General features: G+C 41.9%; 2 protein-coding genes across 3 annotated transcripts; one reads left to right on the forward strand and one right to left on the reverse strand.

The window, feature by feature from the left end:
* The first annotated feature begins 677 nt into the window (after positions 1-677).
* On the forward strand, positions 678-16,849 carry LOC144062264 (regulator of nonsense transcripts 1). 2 transcript variants are annotated; one of them, XM_077583453.1, is made up of 24 exons: positions 678-1,108; positions 1,518-1,660; positions 2,169-2,258; positions 3,189-3,356; positions 4,094-4,274; positions 4,405-4,566; positions 4,802-4,889; positions 5,207-5,305; positions 5,651-5,759; positions 7,916-8,075; positions 8,229-8,347; positions 8,462-8,626; positions 8,988-9,102; positions 9,220-9,363; positions 10,693-10,906; positions 10,995-11,112; positions 11,262-11,418; positions 11,535-11,677; positions 11,802-11,976; positions 12,098-12,179; positions 12,266-12,430; positions 13,124-13,341; positions 13,976-14,098; positions 14,696-16,849. In XM_077583453.1, the coding sequence occupies exons 1-23, from the start codon at positions 938-940 to the stop codon at positions 14,093-14,095; spliced, it is 3,306 nt and encodes a 1,101-aa protein (XP_077439579.1). In that variant the 5' UTR covers positions 678-937; the 3' UTR covers positions 14,096-14,098; positions 14,696-16,849. The 2 variants fall into 2 exon arrangements, with proteins under 2 accessions (XP_077439579.1, XP_077439580.1); XM_077583454.1 differs by having other exon boundaries at positions 4,802-4,886.
* Positions 16,744-20,368, reverse strand: ddx49 (DEAD (Asp-Glu-Ala-Asp) box polypeptide 49). The gene is made up of 13 exons (XM_077583459.1): positions 20,124-20,368; positions 19,709-19,832; positions 19,552-19,637; positions 19,357-19,478; positions 19,065-19,252; positions 18,848-18,988; positions 18,107-18,182; positions 17,946-18,022; positions 17,773-17,870; positions 17,614-17,688; positions 17,433-17,521; positions 17,247-17,318; positions 16,744-17,031 (listed from the first exon to the last, which is right to left on the reverse strand). The coding sequence occupies exons 1-13, from the start codon at positions 20,236-20,238 to the stop codon at positions 16,867-16,869; spliced, it is 1,428 nt and encodes a 475-aa protein (XP_077439585.1). The 5' UTR covers positions 20,239-20,368; the 3' UTR covers positions 16,744-16,866.
* Between the last annotated feature and the right edge of the window lie 40 nt (positions 20,369-20,408).

Here is a 20,408-nt window from a genome sequence, read left to right on the forward strand (position 1 = left end):
TGATTTCAAAATGTTGTTTGAATACTATTACAATCTGCCTGGTTTGTATAATTGCCACAAGCAAAAGCAATAGTACTGTATATGGAGTTTGTTTTCACCGTGTAAAGGAAGCATTTGCATTGTAGAAATATCAGAAATGCCTAGAATATTCAGAATTGTCCATAGTATTTTCTTAAGGTGGTACTTTATGGAAGAAGTTTGGGAACAACTGTAGTGGAAGTCTCAGTAAGATATAGTGCATTTTCAGCTAAATGTAAATTGAATGACAATTCAATTTACTGTACTAGTTCAGCAAAGTTGCCCCTTTTAGACACATTGTCCTAGTGCAAGTATTAATATTGTCCTTTGTCCTATTTGGCTAGTTACCGTTATTCTAATTATAATCCAGGTTAATTCCAGTTACACAGCTATATTTATAAAATTAATAAAAGCACGCCACAATGAATACAATATGTTGTACATTAAAGTCTCCGTTCACACAATTCTAATCTTAAAGTAAATTAATAATGAATCATAGACAAAGTTACGCGAATTGTCCTTTCTCCCAAAATAGGCTTAATTGCAGTGATGCAACGGCAGGCCAGAGAAAATCTGCATCACTTGGTTATCTTTGATATGTTTGCCTCGCAAAGCTTTTTTTGCGTTTGTCTTTCGACACCCGGAAACGAGCCCTGAGCGAGAGCTCTTCATGTAATCGCCTCTCTCTGCTGCTCACTGTAAACGTACTGGGACGTCACACGTCGAGCGCCGCACAGCAATCCGTCGCTACTGGACCTCCATCGAGGATCTGTTCGGAACCATTTTACCTCCGGGTTTATCGTCTGACTTTTCGAGTCGACTTCACGTCCCCGTAGCGACAAGCACATACGGTGCGGACTGCAGAACTATTTGGACGAAGCGCCTGAAAACACTTGAGTGAACCAAAAGTTGAGTCGAGATGAGTGTGGAGGCGTACGGGCCAAGCTCCCAGACCCTCACCTTCTTGGACACCGAGGAAGCCGAATTGCTCGGAGCAGACACCCAGGGCTCCGAATACGACTTTACCGACTTCACCCTCCCGAGCCAGACTCAGACACAGGGCCAGACTCAGAGTCAGCTGGACGGACAGGTTTGCATCACTGTGTTTGCTAGGAAGAAACATCATCGCGCGCTGTACTGACGTTAGCCGAAGCTAGTTAGCGTAGCAGCTAAAGCGTTGCATGCTATGCTAACCTGCTATTATTATTGGACGTGCGCGACTGTTAGCTTGTTGCTAAGCCACCCTTCCGACTAACCTCCAAAGTATTCATGCGTACCTTCGTTTGGTGTAAACATTTGATTTAACTCAACCCACATATTTGTTACCGAATTGACTGTGGTAGAAAACACGCGTTTTGACAATATGGCGCCCTCAGCGAAACTTTGTTAGAGCGCCTTTTCCGCAATGTGATTTCTCGCCGCTAATATTAGCTTCAAGTTGTTAGCATAACACGTTATCGCCATGTTATGGTCGAGGTAAAGCTTGAGTTGTGCTGCAGGTTAACGGTCCCGATGAGGGGCTCCATAACGGCGGAGTAGAAGATTCTGTGGCTAAAGCAAGTCAGCTGTTGGCAGAACTCAATTTTGAGGAGGATGAAGAAGATGCCTACTACACCAAGGACCTGCCCGTGCATGCTTGCAGGTACACTTGACAGCAACACATTGCCCAAATGCAGTTAGTTGAGCTATAGCGATCCACATACACAACCAAAGTTAAACTTATTAACTAAATTTAATTTTCTTAGATTCTGCTTCTAGAGGAGGAAATGAGGGCTTGGATGTGCAATTAATGAACTCCTCCAAGTGTAATAACAGTCTTTACTTTTGTTCATGTTTCTACTACAATACTGGAAATGGCCAGTCTGTGCCTTCTGCAAATAACTACAGTACACTGTGATGACTTGCGGCCATCAGCCTTCAGACACACTTCCTCTAAGGTCGTTCTAATTTTGTGGAAGTACTGTATGTATGCATAACAAAATATTGCCATTACATTTTTTTTCTTTAAATATAGTTTGGCTCCACTCTATCATAAGCCTATTAATTTAACAGCCTATTTGAGAACATTAAACCCATGTGTATCTGTTTATTTTCTATTTTACTGCATGTGTTAAACTCCAGATGTCAAAAAATTGTATTTTATTTTTCAGCTATTGTGGCATTCACGATCCAGCCTGTGTGGTTTACTGCAACACCAGCAAGAAGTGGTTCTGCAATGGACGTGGAAATACTTCTGGCAGGTCTGTAGGCATCCTAGCCGCACCTTAGTGGAACTTAAAATGCCAGAACACAATCTGCTCAAGGATGCTGGTCAACCTCTGACTTTCTTCATATGTAAGAAATACTTTCCCCATAGGAAATAACATGTTGCAGAGTCAGACTACCAGCGCCATAAAATCTTTATTAACACACTTGTAGGCAGGCAAGTAATGAGAATTCTTAACTGTTGTACAAGAGTAATAGGAAGTTAAACGCTTTATGATAAAACTGCTCACCTTTTCAAGCAGGCATGTTCAAGAGGCGAGTTTACATTGAATTTCATAATATTTCTAACAGTGATACAAATGTAAAAAATAGGTCTAACTTAACGCGTAAAGGATGTGTGACGCAGTGGTCAACATGCACGGGGAGGATTGCCGCGTGTATCTGGAAAGTGAGTCTCTTCACATTAACACTACTCAGAACTGTGCCACTGCAACAAAAAAAATTTATGAATTATGAAAGTCACTTTAGCCCCATTGTTCTGAGCATAAGCAACAGATGTTGTTTTTTTGCATCGCAATGATGATGATGCGTTCTAATGTCGCCTGTTCTTTGCCTCCAAGAAAACTCATGCAGCTCTGCCTCTAACCTTGAGCAAAGCTACTACTGGATAAATTATCCCTCTCACAAACACATACACGCACACAGAGATTCAATTGCTTTTTCACTGGTGGAGGCAACATTTACTCACCCACTTGACAAGTTACGCTTGTCAATTGATGTTGTGGAGTGGTACATATTTTTCATTTCTGTTATCATCACTCTTTTCCTCTTCACCATTATCTTATTATTGCTGCGGTACCTACCATCATATGACCTTTAAACTATTTGAACTCAGAGGTCCCACTGTATGACCGAAAACATGAAATGCAAACTTTGTAATCATTCTCAACTCCTGACACCTGTAGCCACATAGTGAACCATCTGGTGCGAGCCAAATGCAAAGAGGTGACACTTCACAAAGATGGACCTTTGGGAGAGACTGTGCTGGAGTGTTACAACTGCGGGTGTCGCAATGTCTTCCTCCTGGGTTTCATCCCTGCCAAGGCTGATTCTGTAGTGGTGCTTCTTTGTAGGTAAGTGACCGTGACTGTAGCCGATTTGAACTGAAACACAGTGTCCTTAAAATTTATTCTCTCTTAACGCCAGATGAGTTTCTAGTGTCTTGATGCTTAGATAACGGATGGTCAGCATTTCATGTCTGAATAGATAATAAAGTGGAACAGTAGCTAGGGCTGCTCAATTATGGAAAAAATAATAATCCAGATTATTTTGGTAATAATTGAAATTGTGATTATTCAAACGATTATTTTTTGGTACAAAACAAGAAAATGTTTAAACATTTAAAAATATTAAGACAAATACAATTATTTGAAACACTGTAATTATGTAAGTTCCTTTTGGAGCAAACACAATTTATTAAATTAGTCTTTTTAAAATAAAAATGTGCAAATATATAAATTTAAACAACTCAAAAGTAGTATTAATAATCTTCCCCCCCCCTTTTTTTTTTTACACGATTATGGCAATTTTGTAATTGTGGGGTGTAATAAGTGTAATTGGATTCCGATTACCGGTAATTGCACAGCCCTAACAGTAGCCATCTATTTGTCATCATTTCAAAGATTTTTAATTGTAGGTTTATTTTCAAAGCTATGCTTCTGGCAATATTTGACTGTTAAACGTAAATAGGATTTTCTTTTGGCCATTAACTGGGTAATTGAAATGGACTTGTGAAACTACTGAACACAGTAGGCAAGAAGGCCTCAAGTTTAATATGGTCTGTCTGTCTGAACATTACATCTCCTCGCAGACAGCCTTGTGCCAGCCAGAGTAGCCTGAAAGACATCAATTGGGATAGCTCCCAGTGGCAGCCGCTGATCCAAGACCGCTGTTTTCTCTCATGGCTGGTGAAGATCCCATCGGAGCAGGAGCAGCTGCGTGCCCGGCAGATCACTGCCCAGCAGATCAACAAGCTGGAGGAACTCTGGAAGGTTAGGCATTGTATATGCTCAAAGGCTATTCACTAAGATACCTTCGTTTGATGATGCAAGAGACTTTAGAAGCTGAAATTAGTGTCAATCAGTGGCACAGCAGTTTTAATGCTTATTGTCTTTGCTTCAGGACAACCCCACTGCCACTTTGGAGGACTTGGAGAAGCCAGGCGTAGATGAGGAGCCCCAACACGTGTTGCTGCGCTATGAGGATGCCTACCAGTACCAAAATATTTTTGGTCCTTTGGTCAAACTGGAGGCTGACTATGATAAGAAGCTTAAGGAGTCTCAGGTATTTGTGTTGTGACTCTCATTTTTAAGAATCTTCTCATATTTGTAAATACAAAGATGTACTTATACTGCAGTTTTTCAAATTTACTGTGTACATAGCTCAATTTATTATTATTTATTACCTGCCTCTGTTGCTTGATTATTATTATTATTTTTTATCTTCGCACTTCAGTATTCACTTCTTTATGCATTTGATTAAATCATTATCTCTCTGTTTTCATATTTTCCTTTTGCAGACCCAAGATAATATAACAGTAAGGTGGGACTTGGGACTGAATAAGAAGCGGATTGCATATTTCACTCTCCCGAAGACCGATTCAGGTGGTAATTCCTGAGATTTACTACTTCCCAGTCATGCAGAAAGATCCTCATCTTATCTCCTCCCACTGACTGCGCACAACTTCCTCCAACCGTCATCATTTAGTAGCATGGATGCATGCTTGGTTATGTTTTTTACTGACTTCGAGTCAGGTTTTTTATTTTTTATTTATTTATTTTTTTTAAATTATTTTTTATTTTTATTTTTTACTTTTATTTTTTACAAATTGTGTCAGTGGACTCATTAGCAAGGCCATTTTTTTTAGTTTAGATGTGAATCATACTAATACAATACCCATTCTGTTCTCTTCTGGCAAAATCAGATATGCGCTTGATGCAAGGTGATGAGATCTGCCTGCGCTACAAGGGAGACTTGGCGCCACTGTGGAAAGGGATCGGCCATGTCATCAAGGTTCCGGACAGTATCTTTTTCACGGTTGGCAGTTTCAGTGTCAGTTCACCCTCTTACTTCAGAAAAAGAGCAACCTTTATCTCTGAGGAGAAATTAATACATGTCCAATCAAATCCACATTGGCAAGAGCACTATTTGATGCATATTTACTATTGTTTAAAGGCTGGTACATCACCAACCAATCACAAATTCTTTATTTCTGGCTTGAAGCTCGTCTTGTACTATAACCTGCCTCTTTCCAGCATTTGTACAGACCGGGCCATTCACCACCTCATGGCGTTACTGTGATTTTACAGCTGTGTTTGTATAGTTGCGTTTCAAAGATGAAGAATTCCTTAACAGCTTCCTTTTACAGACTATGGGGATGAAATTGCTATTGAACTGCGGAGCAGTGTTGGAGCCCCTGTGGAAATTCCCCATAACTTCCAGGTGGACTTTGTGTGGAAGGCCACTTCCTTTGACAGGTAAAGGCCCATGCCAGATGTTTAGATATGTTTCAGCAGCTCTTAAGTAACATCTAATGACTGCTGGTATTACCTATCATGATGTGATGTTGTGTTAAAATGTAATTAGGGAAGGCTGAAGGAATTTTTTAATACATATGTAGGAGGGCTGCACGAAATATAAAAAAAAAATACAGTCATCGCGATGATGGCACATGCAATATGCTCATCGCAAAGACGGGCGATAAATTCAAACTTTTCTTATGGTACTGTATGCTTCGTTGCACGCATTGACGTTTATTCAAGTTCAACCAATCAGATGCGACCTTAAATGCACATCGCCACTTACCTCGCTAGATACTGCTCTCTTATTGGCTGGAGAGGACCACATGTGTCCTGTCCCGCAGCCGTAGACGGAGGAAAAATAAATAGCAGACGCGGGAAAGGAAGAAATGAACGAGGATGAAAGCAATGAACTATTTGTGCCTAAAAAGAATAGCACGTTTGCAATATGGGACTACTTTGGCTTCAGGAAAGATGACTTCTCACAGGCGCAAGTACTGCGCAAGTGATGTCAAAGAACAGTGGAACAGAGAAAACGCAACCAATCTACACAGCAGTCTTCAGAGTCCCAATTCCACTAACGTGAAGGCAAGCTGTAAAATAGCAAATCGATAATCATTAACGACAGTTTTGCGAGCGTCACACCTTACGAGAAAACTTCCAAGCGCCACAAAGTTATTACCGCAGCTTGCCAGAAAGTACCTCAGTTTGTATACCCGCAAGCAGCTCACCCGAGAGACTTTTTAACGTGCCTCGGGCATAGTAGTTACATGCCAGCATACCGGCACTTGTTTAAAATCCGCCAAAGTGAACATGTTCGTCTTCCTGGCAAAAAACCTTGAATCATTTTGCTAAGCAGTGTTGTTTTTTTATGGTTACTGTAACGTTGAAATGGAAAGACATACATCTTAAAGCGATACAAGACTTATAACTCATTTTCCAGTATTGGATTAGGCATTGTGTACAAAGAGTAAAAGTGCAAATATCTCTGGCATCTTATTCGCTGAATTTTCTTTTAAACCGATTTAGTATCAAAATAAGAACATACCGTGGTGAACGTATCCCATGTGTAAATGAAAGTCGCCTTCGTTCATTTCAATGGGAGTTTGCTGACGTAATTGGCAAGAAAAGGCCGTCTTCTATCCCAATTACTGCGCCAATTCTGATCAGAGTAAAATCCTCAGCACATCAGGTTTCATGTCATTCCGTGTGGGTGGCCTCTCCTAATGTGGGCTAAAGCGTGCTTGGTACACAAACATGTAGATTGGCCTAGCAAAGTAAAAGTCACCCGGATGTTTACAGTTCAGGTTGGGGAACGTCCACAAATTATATTTCCAGCAATGTCAATGGTGACTTGACTAGTAATTTGAGCCTCTGTAACATGCAACTTGCAGACGGTCCACAACTTTAACACGCTATGAGTCGGCCACTTTCATCCGGTTTTCGGCTGGATTCAAATCTTTGGCGAGTCCTCTGTGGCTGTACTGCTTTTGAAGAAGAGCTTCTTTGCTATAGGAGTATAGGGCGTAATTCCACTTTTTATGTCCGTCGTGGGATGCAATAATTCTTTGTTGAGCGGCCATGTCATATTATGCGCGTTTTATGCAAGCGAAACGTCACAATGATCACGTGACTGTCCAAAATGGCCAATACTGTCCTTGATGCAAAAATATTCATAAAAAGTGCTATAAAATCATTTCCAAAATCGTGCAGCCCTAATATGTAGTTTAAAAAGAGGTAATCAAGATTGTCATATATCAAATCCATGGAAAAAATAGCCTGTTCAAATGAGACGGTAATTTATCGTGGATAATTTCATTCCAGCCACAGAACCTGGTCACATCTTCTTTTTTGCTAGCTAAGACTGAAAATTGGAATTCTGCCCTTGAACTGCGGCAATTGGACATTCATAAACATTACAGGATTAAAAAAATGTTTTACTGTATATGAAAAACGTTTTGAACTAACATGACTTGGTAGACACAGCATTTGTCACGTTCCCTAGTGATGAGTAATCCCATACCAGCTGTGGCTTGTCGTTTCTAGTTCTTAATAGATGGTCGTCATCCGTGTCAGACAATTGACGCTAATCATCCATGCTCGTTTTATTGCAGAATGCAGAGTGCTCTGAAGACCTTTGCTGTAGATGAAACCTCAGTGTCAGGATACATCTACCACAAACTTCTGGGTCACGAGGTGGAAGATGTCACCATCAAGTGTCAGCTGCCCAAACGCTTCACTGCCCAGGGCCTACCTGACCTCAATCACTCACAGGTCAGACTGTTTTATTTTGATTTGCCTTCTTTGGATATCATCTCCAGTGGTGATTAATTCATGTTTTAATGAATTTATTGTCTCTGGATTATTTAAGCCCTTATGTTGTTTTATTTGTAATCTGTTCTATTAATTGTGTGTTTGCATGTGTAGGTGTATGCTGTGAAGACGGTGCTGCAGAGGCCTCTCAGCCTTATCCAGGGTCCACCTGGCACCGGCAAGACTGTTACCTCTGCCACTATTGTCTATCACCTGTCACGTCAGGGAAATGGGTAACAACCCTTTTGAGTTGCTTCTTCTTACAGTACTTCTCAGTTTTGTATTTCATGCTAGTCAATATCTACTGTTAAGGTCTCTGTATGCCCCTCCCCTTCCTGTCTTTGTAGACCAGTCCTGGTGTGCGCTCCCAGTAACATTGCAGTGGACCAGCTAACCGAGAAGATTGACAAGACTGGCCTTAAGGTGGTCAGGCTGTGTGCTAAAAGCCGTGAGGCTATTGAGTCACCAGTGTCTTTCCTAGCATTGCATAACCAGATCAGCAATATGGACAGGTCAGTCTGTGAAAATCTAGTCCTTCTGCTCTACTGTTAATAACAAGAAACCTTGCAAACATAAGCACATCTTTATATTTTGTGTTGCTATTATCACTTGCGCTTTTTGACTACAGTAAAGAGGGTCCAACATATGGTAATGGAATAATAAAGTCATAATTATAATAATTTATTTGTAACGCACTTCCAAGCCATAAATCTAAATCAAACGGAAAAATGCAAGTACGGCGGCAACCGAATGATTTATTTTTATTTGTGACCATGAAATGTCAGTACCATCCTAAACCAAGGACCCCCTGTATTTGAATTTGGCAGCGTTATGCGGGTCTTCTGTAATCACCCTGTGATGGTTTCATTGTAGCATGCCAGAACTTCAGAAACTTCAGCAGCTGAAGGATGAGACTGGCGAGCTGTCTTCTGCCGACGAGAAGCGCTACAGGGCCTTGAAACGCACTGCTGAGAGGGAACTGCTAATGGTGAGTCTGACCAAAATGGCCAGTCTCTAAATGTGGTCTTTTCGTAGCCTTTTAATTTGAAGCTGCTCAGTTGACTTTGAGGTCGAGATTTGTCATTTTCTATGTCATTTGCTTCAGAACGCGGACGTGATCTGCTGCACCTGCGTTGGCGCAGGGGACCCTCGCCTGGCCAAGATGCAGTTTCGCTCCATCCTGATTGATGAGAGCACCCAGGCCACAGAGCCTGAGTGTATGGTGCCGGTTGTACTAGGAGCAAAGCAGGTTTGTTTTTTAAAACAAAAGTTGTTAAGAATATAGAAGGAAATTTGTTGGCTTTACCCAACAGATTGATATTTCCAAGCAAAAATACACACAAAGACGACAAAAAGCACGTGCACAGTAATGTGGGGATTAATACCGTTAAAGCTGTCGATGCTTCTGACAACACTAAGATCAATTCCCAAACTTAAACAATAAACATCAATGTATTTGATTCTTCAGGCCACCATATTTGCAATATCATTACAGATACGTTGCAGGTATTGTTTTGCAGATGCACACGAGGAGTTAATACGTCAGTTAGTGTCTGTAATGTCTCAATTCGAGGTCATTGATCTGTAAATTATGAAATGACTAGGGATAAACCAATGAAAACCGATCGGCCAGGCCAATTATCGGTGCAGTGTTTGGAATTTTGACAAATATCGGCATTGGCCCCTTTTACCAATCTTAAGGCCGCTATAGCTGGTATCTCACTGAGCGGTCAATGTAGCAAATTTGGGGGTTTCAGTGCAATTTGTAAGATGTTCAGACAAATTTTCTACTGTCTGCAAAGATCTTTTGAAACCTTTTACGAACCATGACGAAAACCCCAAATTAGCTACATTCACATGCATTTGTTGCTCAGTGAGATACAGGTAACCATTCATTTGTGTATTTTTGTTTAATTTCCACTTTGCTTTATAAAATATGACGCTGACACTGGGAACTCCCTACATTTTTTTTTCAGATGAATTACTTGTTTAATTTTTAATTTCGCTTAAGACATGCAGATGACCCTGAAAGCTCCCTGCAATTTTTGTTATAATTTTTAAACAAAACTGACTATTCGTTTGTCATTATGTTTAAAATTAAAAGAGAAACCTTCAAAGTGTTGAAAATTTGAATACAGGGATAGTATAAATGAAAGTTATTTTTTTAAATGTTGACAAATATTTTCTCTCTTACTGCAAATCTATATCGATTATCGGCCTCCCAGACTACTAATAATCGGTATCCGTATCAGCCCAGGGGGAAAAAAACCACATCGGTCTATCACTAGAAATTACGGCCGATCACAAAATGAACAGAATTTGCAAAATATCGGCCGATCTGATAAAACTATCAGCTTAGTGGAAAGTCCAATTCAAACCAGATTTTCAAACTTAGTCTTATTACTCTAATAGTACATTAGTGTCTGAACTCGACTAGAATTGAATGTTTTTGTTCAAAATGTTCACTGTCAACAAAAAAAGTACAACTGTATGTTAGTGAAAATATAGTGTGCTTGTTAATAATCTTTTTGCCAACTGTTACATGTCATTACATTCACCAATTTTGGCCATTGTGTAGCTCATCCTGGTTGGTGACCACTGCCAGCTTGGTCCTGTGGTGATGTGTAAGAAGGCAGCCAAGGCAGGATTGTCCCAGTCCCTGTTTGAGCGCTTGGTGGTTCTGGGGATCCGGCCAATTCGCCTTCAGGTCCAGTACCGGATGCATCCAGCTCTCAGCGCCTTCCCCTCAAACATCTTCTACGAGGGCTCTTTGCAGAATGGCGTCACGGCAGGTTTGCGGCTGTCAAATTTGTTGTGCTGTGGGAACAGAACCAAGAAGAATAACATACAAAAAACACAAGCTCTTTCTGCTCTTTTCAGCTGATCGCATCAAGAAGGGCTTTGACTTCCAGTGGCCACAGCCAGACAAGCCCATGTTTTTTTATGTGACTCAGGGTCAGGAGGAAATTGCTAGCTCTGGAACCTCCTACCTGAACAGGTAACATTCCACACAACATACATTGGGAGGTAAAATAATGTGGGCTCTTTAGATTAATTGATTATCAAAATCACTTGTGCTCACATTTAGAATTTAACAGTCAAGCCTTTGTTGGATTCAGTGAATTCGTTTTTTCCCCCTCTTATAAGGACTGAGGCTGCAAATGTGGAGAAAATCACCACCAGGCTGTTGAAGGCGGGTGCCAAGCCTGACCAGATTGGGATCATCACCCCATATGAGGGTCAGCGTTCCTACCTGGTCCAATATATGCAGTTCAGTGGCTCTCTGCACACTAAACTCTATCAGGTACATCCCCCAGCCCCAAAACACACCACTTTTTTTTTCTTGTTTCCTTAAATATTCTTTTCCACTATGAAAGATTTTGCATCCAAGTAACACTGTTGTGTTCTCTTAACCCACAGCAAGTGGAAATCGCAAGTGTGGATGCCTTCCAGGGCAGAGAGAAAGACTTCATCATCCTGTCTTGCGTTCGTGCCAACGAGCATCAGGGCATCGGCTTCTTGAATGATCCACGGCGACTTAATGTGGCTTTGACCAGAGCCAAGTAAAGAAACACTGACCATTTCCAAATAACACACAACACACCTCTACTTTTGGTTTTATTTATTGTCAGTGCAGAAAAAACTTATTTTTTTCCCTCTGAAATTACTTTCTGCCTCTTTGTGAAGATACGGAGTGATTATTGTGGGGAACCCCAAGGCGCTTTCTAAGCAGCCACTGTGGAACAACCTGCTGAACAACTACAAAGAGCAGAAAGTCCTGGTGGAGGGACCTCTCAACAACCTGAGGGAGAGCCTCATGCAGTTCAGCAAGCCACACAAGCTGGTCAACACTATCAATCCTGTGAGTTGCTCGGAAGATGACAACGCTGTGACTCCGCACTCTAGAAACATTTCACTTCTGCTACTCAACAACAAAACAAAAAAACAATGTTTTTTTTCCCCCCTTTGGTGTGGTGTTTTAGGGCGGACGTTTCATAAGCACTGCGATGTATGACGCCCGTGAAGCTCTTATTCCTGGTTCTGCCTATGACCGCAACAGGACTGGTGATTATTTTTTGTAAAAATATCCACATCAAGCGTGTTTTCCTCAGGACTGCATTTAATTCTTCAATCTTTTTTTTGTTGTGAAGTTGGTCGCCCGTCCAACATGTACTTCCAAACTCACGACCAGATAGGGATGATTGGGGCGGGCCCTGGTCACATGGCCGCAATGAATCTCCCGATTCCCTTCAACCTGGTGATGCCCCCCATGCCTCCGCCCAGCTACTTGGGCCAGACTAACGGCCCCGGTGCAGGTATGCTACTGCGAATAGAAAGCCCTTTGAGTCACATCATATGGTGGAGAAATATTCAAATTTGGGGTGTCAGGCAATTAAATTTTTTAATAGTAATTAATCGCATGACTTCAATAGTTAACTGGCGATAAAAAAAACAATTTTATATCTGTTCTTAATGTACAATAAAATATTTGTTTTCATACTATTGTAAAAAAAAATTGTGGAGGGGCAAGTTAAACTAATAGAAATATGGCTTCATCTTTTAGTCATTGATACAGTAATTTCATAATTCATAAAATTTAAAAAAAAAAGATGTACTGTACTGTAAAAAACGAGTGTGGTATTGATTTGTGTTTAGGTCATTTTTCTGCCACTAGGTGGCATAATTGCATTTGTAAGACATTGGTGACATCTCAGTGCATTTTTCTTTTCATATTGAGAGCTATCTAATCTTTAACATGAAGTAACTTGTGAAATTCTGCACATTTTTAAAATGGTAAAATACAACATGACCCGTTTCCATGCATAAATTCACTAATTGCTCCTAAATTTTGACATGGGCGTGACCGCTGGGTTGCAACTGGAGTTCCCCTAGTAAGGGGCGGTCATTAATCGCGTGTTTAAAGGAACTTTAAATGAACTCAAAATGAATGCACTAATTTTGACACCCCTAATTAAAATCCTTCTACATGACCTGTGTGATGTATTCAGGCCGTGGCGCTATGAAGGGCAATAAGCCAGGCCGTGGCGGGCGCCAGAGGCCCCGCGGCTCGGCGGCCCAAGGTGCCAGTCACGGGCCAAACAGCCAAGCCAGCCAGGATGGGGCCTCCCAGCCCTTCTCGCAGGGGCCGCTGACTCAAGGCTACATCTCCATAAGTCAGCCTTCCCAGATGAGCCAGCCTGGTCTCTCCCAGCCGGAACTGTCTCAGGTAACGCATCACACACACACAAAAGGCGCACCGCACTATTGGGCGCAGACATGGTTAAACATACGCTAGCTCAAAACATATGGTAGCATGCTTTCACGCTAAAATATAAGCTGGCATGCATGCTAGCGTATGTTTTTAAAAAGATAGCGTAAAACACTCTAGCAGTTTCATAAAGCAAAGCAGTGAGCACCAACACGTCCAACTGTATCTTATATACAGGAAACTCCGCCTTGGTTGAAGACTGGCAGGCATAAGAAACTGAAAGACTCACGTCATCTTTCAGTTAAGTCTTTCGGGTTCTCATGCCTGCCAGTCCTCAACCAGGGCCGGATTTCCTGTGTATAAGCAATATGTCGACAGAAATGCTCCCACACAGACAGTCAAGCGGAGCGCTCACTGAAGTCGTCACACAGCAACATTTAAAGATTTTGGAACTCGGTGCACACAAAAGGCTCACTATTAGGTGCAGCGGTGTTTTTTGAGAAAATTTCTGACTTTTAAGTGTGCCTCATAGTTGTGAAAATACTAATGTCTGTGCCATGGCACAGAGGTCAACAATCATTGCCTCAGATCAAATGTTTTTGAAGGTTGTTTTGTTTTTAACTCCCAGCACATTTTTTGTCTCGTTCTACAGGACAGTTACTTGGGTGACGAGTTCAAGTCCCAAATTGACGTAGCTTTGTCCCAGGACTCGACTTACCAGGGTGAACGTGCATACCAGCATGGTGGGGTGACCGGCCTGTCACAGTACTAGAGTGTAAGTGCTGCTACTTGCACATTTGGCTTGGATTTGTTTGAATGTGCCAATCAGTTGTATGCTATTGATATAAACTACCATTACTGAAAGCAGCTGCAAGTGCATCGCAGTAAATTAGAATATCATGCAAAACTCAATCTGAACAGCGAAAAAATGTAATTGATTCCCCAGAAAAACATTCACAAATGCCTATATTCACATTTGAAACTGTTCATATACTAAAGCAGTTTAATATGTTTAATTCATTTTGCATTACCCTGATAACTGCATTACAGATCAATAATTCAATTCAAAAGGGAAACTCATTATATAGTCATACCACACACGGAAATATCTTGTGGTTTTGTCATGATTAAATAATGACTGTGCACAGGTGTGCCTTAGACTGCCCACAATAAAAGGCCACTCTGAAAGGTGCAGGGATTCCCCAGAACCCCCCTCCCCCCATCTCATAAAAAAATGGGAGCAAAACAAAACTGTTGCATTTATATTTTTGTTGCGTAGAAATGAACCTATCTATAATCTAATTTAGCGAGAGGCACCTGCATTTGTGCTGCGTTGATTTTGCTTTAAACAACTGTGCTGTCGTCTTTGCAGGTTGCTTGAAGAAGTGAGCTAGGCTTGAGCTGAGCTTAGTTCACTAGCTTTTTAATCTGGGAAATAATAAAATCATAAAATGGATACCTGTTTTCCTCTGCTACAACCGAAGCACCACCGAGTGAAAGCGACGGAATAGCAAACCAATGATCAGCGAGAGAAATAAGAGGGTAGAAGACGAGGGCACGGAGAGACGGGCGAGGAGGAGGCAAAAAGGCCGGTGGACGGGCAGGAGCCGGGCACCGACGGCGGTGCGACGAGCGAGGAGGGAAGTCGACAAGATGGCCACGTGTTGTCGAGCTGCGGAGGGGAAGCGAGGGGGGCACGCCGACGGCCTCGAGGCTCAAATGCCAACCCACACGTTCAACAAACACCCTTCACCTCGCAGACGCCGGGAAAGACGGCAGGTGACGCCCCAAGTTTTTGCGGCTGAATTTGAAGAATTGGTTCTCTAGACTTGCACGAGGCAGGATCGCGCAAAGTGATCCAACAGGCAAAGCAACAAAAAGAAAAAAAACATCCTAAAATGTCCAACTCATGAGAAGTCCTGGACCGATCTAAATTTGTTCGATATTGGGAGAAGGGTCCGAAAATCCTCAGCGGCCTCCGAAGGAAAAGCGGCAGTCGACACACATTCTCCCTCTCCCCCTCTCGGAGAGGAAACACTTTCTGTGCTTGACACTGACGATCTGGAGCCTGGAACTGAGAAACCTACCATTTGCCTTGGAGTCCACGGGCTCTTTTACAAGGTCTTCTAATGGACTGGTTTTGCACCACGCGTCAGTGGTGGACTGGCTTAGGGGGATTTCAGACTTTTTCCGAGGCATGACACAATTCCCACCCATGCCGCACTTTTTTGAGACCATTTTCTTCTCTGAAGTAGCTTTCCAATTACTGAGCACAAAATCGAAAAAGACAAAAAAAAAAAGTGATTTAATCGAACCTGACCAGCTTTGAATATCAAGTCTGTTTCAGTCAAGGCTATTGCTCTCTTTAATCTTTTGAATGCAGTGTTGATGACTAGTCCATATGTGAACTCTTTGCTTAAATCGGGAACTGTATGTGAATTCATTGAGGTGAAGGAGGAAGCTTATTCATTAGTATACACGCACGCACGCAATGGGAAGAAAAGGAAGGTGGCTTGGGAAGAAATGGACATGAAGGGACAATTGGGTCTGCAAATAAACACAGTTGCCGTAGAGAAGCTGATGGTTGTCACTCAGCCAGAGAAGAAAACTTGAGACCAAATCTCCAAATGTTGAACTTTTTTTTTTACATCGGTAGTTGCAGCTATCAAACTCCAAATCCGTAGGGACCCTTTTTGAGGGAATTCAAATGCACTCTGATAGAACTGAACACGAGGCCGTCAGCACTGACCGGTTGGCCGATGGCAGTTTTTGACCTTGAATCAGTGCCTATACATTTATAAAAAATAAATGGCTGCAGTGCAAGCGTGAATGTATTGTAGTTGTCAGGTCCAAAAAAAAACAACTTTTATTTTTATACGTACAGTATAGAAATGAAGCCAGATGATAGAAGCCACCTTCCTTCTCTGGGGTGAAATCAATGGAGGACGGAAGACTTTCTTTTGTGGACTTTTGATGAATGCAATGCAGACTTGCCAGTGTTGTGGAGTTTGTTTGCATCTTGATTTCAGTTTGCTTTTGTTGTTTATTTAGCGCAGTCGGGTGTCTACTTTTACTAGTTTGTAGCGATTTGTTCCCAGCAGCAATGTTTTCTTCATTAGATTTTCAGACTGCTTGTGGTTCTAGTTTTATCAAGTATAGATTTAGTTTTTACCGTTCGTAGCAAAGTTGTGCTTGATCTGTTTCTAACATGCAACGGCTTTATAAAATAAATACTGCTTACGTTCTGTTATCAGAGCCAACGTGTTTGCATCGTATAAGTGTAGTGATCTGTTGAACTTTCTTCCCCCAATGGAATAGTCAACATCTTAAGGCAGCACTTAAAGGGACATCCATCAGTATGATGTAAATATGAAGTACAAGCAAGCAGTCTCATTTCTTGTGAAGTGATCGACTCAAATGCTGCCAAGAACTGAGTATTTCATTTATAGTATAAAATTGATGTCTATTTGGTTTGCAGATGGTCACAAAGTATTTGATATTGCACAGTAATAAAAGATCAACACCCCCCCGCCCCAACAAGTGTTAATCTGTTCCTTGTTTAGTCTTTTTCTTCATATGTTTGCTCTTTCTTTTGAGCTGTACTCGTTTCTGTCCCTCAATGTTCTTCTGGATCCGCTCTTGGAACTTCTTCTTCTGGTTCCTGATTTTCTCCAGTTCAGCTTTCCTCTTTGCCTCCATGTCTGGATCCTGGAATCAGACAAAAATAAACCTCGCCAATTAAGTCACCCTCAAAGCATTTGTTCTAGGAAGAGTTTTCACTTCTTCTTTTTTTTATGCAACTCCCATGCTATACGTTTTACTCGGCACATAATTGATTTTAAGTACTCCTCACACCATTTCTTAAGACAAATAACATGAATGTGAAACTTAACACAAAGTTAATTTCAAAAGGGGAAACGTACCTTTCCTTCCAAGATCATCTGCTTCCTCTTGTTGATCTCCTTTTTCTCATCAAAATCTGTAGACTCCAGTCTCTATGGGGAAACGGTACTCCAGTGAAACAAGCCATTCATTGTCTTTTTTTTTTTGGATGAAAACTGAACATTAAGCCATGGATTCAACGGCAGCAAATGAAGCAAAGCGCATACTATTTCACACTCTCGTTTGGCCACGTTGACCTGCGTGAGGATCTTCAGGACTTCTTTCTCCTCCACTGCAAACTCCTTCATTTTAGTCTCTGGAGAAGAAGAAGAAAAACGAAGATACCCATTACCATTAGTAAACACTAAACTAAAATGTCGATCATGAGAATTGTTCATAGCCACTTACGACTTTGCTCTTCAATGGCATGTACGAGATGGATGTCATACTGCGTCACCAGCGTGATGGACACTCCGTTCCTGCCTGCAGAGGAGTCAGACGGACAATGTGAGGATTCCATGAACATACACCCATTGTTGTTAATTCCTACTGGTAACTTGTGACTACCTGCTCTGGCTGTTCGGCCCACCCGGTGGATGTAGGTTTTTGGCAATCCGGGGGTGTTGTGATTGATGACAACCTGTACAGTTGGAATATCCAAGCCCCTGTCGCAAAGTCAATGGTGAGTGAGTGTGCATGAAAACGGATACTCCACAATCCACTATATAGGAGTTTCTTACCTGGCAGCGACATCTGTGGCAATGAGGATTTTATAGACGCTGGCCTTGAACTTAGCGAGATTGGCGAATCGTTGTTTCTGGAATGCCAAACAGGAATATTCACCTCTCACACTGCCATTTTCATCAGTCTCCGTTTTGGGTCGTTCCAATGAGTTCCTTACCTGCTTCATCATCGAGTGGAGGGAGATTGTGGGGAAGTCAAATTGCCGAAGCATCATGGTGAGAATTTGACAGCTCCTGTGGTAAATCAAAACCACATCTTTTTAGACCACAGAGAATCCTACATATGAAACAATTATAGGAGTAAAATGACCCTCAAACAACTGAAAAAATTTTTAAAACCTCAATTAATATCATTAAAACCCTGGAGAACCCACGGGGTCAAATTTGGCCCCTATAAATTCTGCTACTCAAATAACAAAGACCTTTTTTCTTTCTTTTTTTACAAATTTAACTTCAAAAGTCCAGAGTGCCACTTCTGACCCCTGCATGGGGCCATCTAGTGGATGAATATTGCACTTACATGAGCCAGAGTGGTGGTGACAAGATGGCTGGCAACATGCTGTTTTGTTGAGCTGGAAATCAATCCAAACAAAACCATCTTCTCAGCAAACCATCAGATGGTAAAATTGTTTTTTTTTTTGGTTAATCTATTTCATATCATGTTGCAGAATGCCTAGGAGTATGTTATATATATATATATTTTGATAAATTAGCAACTCTGAGCTAGTTAAAAAAAAAAGGGTTAAAATTGAAAAAACATATTTTGGTGTTCAGTGAATTTATAGCAGTCATTTAATGTATAATTCATAATTTTCCAAAGAAGAAAAGGGTTCTTGGGTTCTCCAGGGTTAAAAGTGGCTTAAGTAGTTTCTCTCCCTCCATCAGGTCTCAGGTCTTACTTGCACGTGTTGGTGAAGATAATAACGGACCAGTCGTCGTGCTCATCCGTGAAGGTCTGGATCAGGTGGACCAGGTAGGCGTCCTTCACCTTCTCCGGAGTCAGGATGAACCTCTGGTCCAACTCCTCCACCGTGCGCGTCCTGATAGTAACGTCGACACGTAAAGCGGCGGACTACCACGGGTGTCGTCGCGCTACATGATCTACGGGACGCTCACTCGGACGTGCTCTCCCAGAAGAAGGGTCTGTTCATGGCGATGCTCTTCAGGTCCTGCAGCGTGTCGGTGAGCGTGGCACTGAACAGAAGAGTCTGCCGTTTGGCTGGCAGCACCCCGAGGATCACCTCCAGGTCTTTGGTGAAGTCTGTGCAGCCCTGCTCCAGCAGCCGGTCTGCCTCGTCCAAGATCTGTCAGACAAAATGTCACCAAGCAGGACAAAGACTTAAATATGAAGCGGACATCCATCTTTTTCAGGCTTTTCCTTTCCATCTTTTTTTTTGGGTGAACTCACCAAGAATTGAATCTTCCTCATGCTGAAGGTGTTGGAGCTCCGGATGTGATCGGCGAGCCTGCCTGGCGTGGCTACGACCACGTGTGGCTGGTTGGAAAGCTCCAGGGCCTGAGTCACCATGTCTGTTAGTGAACACAGCACCTCATAAATTCCTTATTTGGAGCCTATATTGCTGATCACATTGACCGCACATACCCATTCCACCTACGACGATGCAGTCGCGCAGGCCCAGCGGCTTCCCCAGGACTCGAAATTGCTCTGCGATCTGGTATGCCAACTCCCTGAAATATATGATGTGAATGTTCCTGCAAATGACACTTAAGTGTAGGAAGTGTGATCCAGCAGCACACACCTGGTGGGCGTCAGTACCAGGCAGAAGATGCCGTAAGGGTCGTCTGACAGTTTCTGTAGCACCGGAAGCACAAACGCTGCTGTCTTCCCGCTTCCGGTTTTGGCACAGCCCATACAGTCGCGACCTAGGAGCAAAAATCGCAATTGTACAGGGTGGTCCTCTGTCTACTGCCGCGACATTTTATTGTTTGTTTGTTTGTTTTAAAATAATAAATGTTTAATTTCGTTTTGTGTCAGATCAACAGTAAACGACAACTGCAAACGACAACTGCATCCAAGTGTTTCACTGGTCAACAAATTGACGTTATCTTAATTAAGAGTGCAAACTTTTAAAACATCTGCCAAAATACATTAACATACTGTATAAGGTTGATAGTATTTATGCAAGTAGTTGTCCTAAAAATGACTTGACTTACCTTGTAGAATAGCTGGCATGCAGTTTTCCTGGACAGGAGTCGGTTTGTTGATGCCCAACTGCTTACACTGTTTAATGAGCCAGTCAGAGAGCCCGAGGGACGAAAAGTCACTCATTTTGAAATTATGTCACTCCCCGAAGCTTTAAATACGTGTGAGTAATGAACAAATTTGAAAAGACTGCCTCATGTGCTTTCCTTAAGTTCACAACATGGATGACATTCTTCTTCGCTGGGAAATAACAACAGACGGTAGGTTGAGAATACAAATGGCTTCCTCTAGTGGCC

The sequence above is a fragment of the Vanacampus margaritifer genome, chromosome 13 (assembly GCF_051991255.1).
Source record: "Vanacampus margaritifer isolate UIUO_Vmar chromosome 13, RoL_Vmar_1.0, whole genome shotgun sequence".
Lineage (NCBI taxonomy): Eukaryota > Metazoa > Chordata > Actinopteri > Syngnathiformes > Syngnathidae > Vanacampus > Vanacampus margaritifer.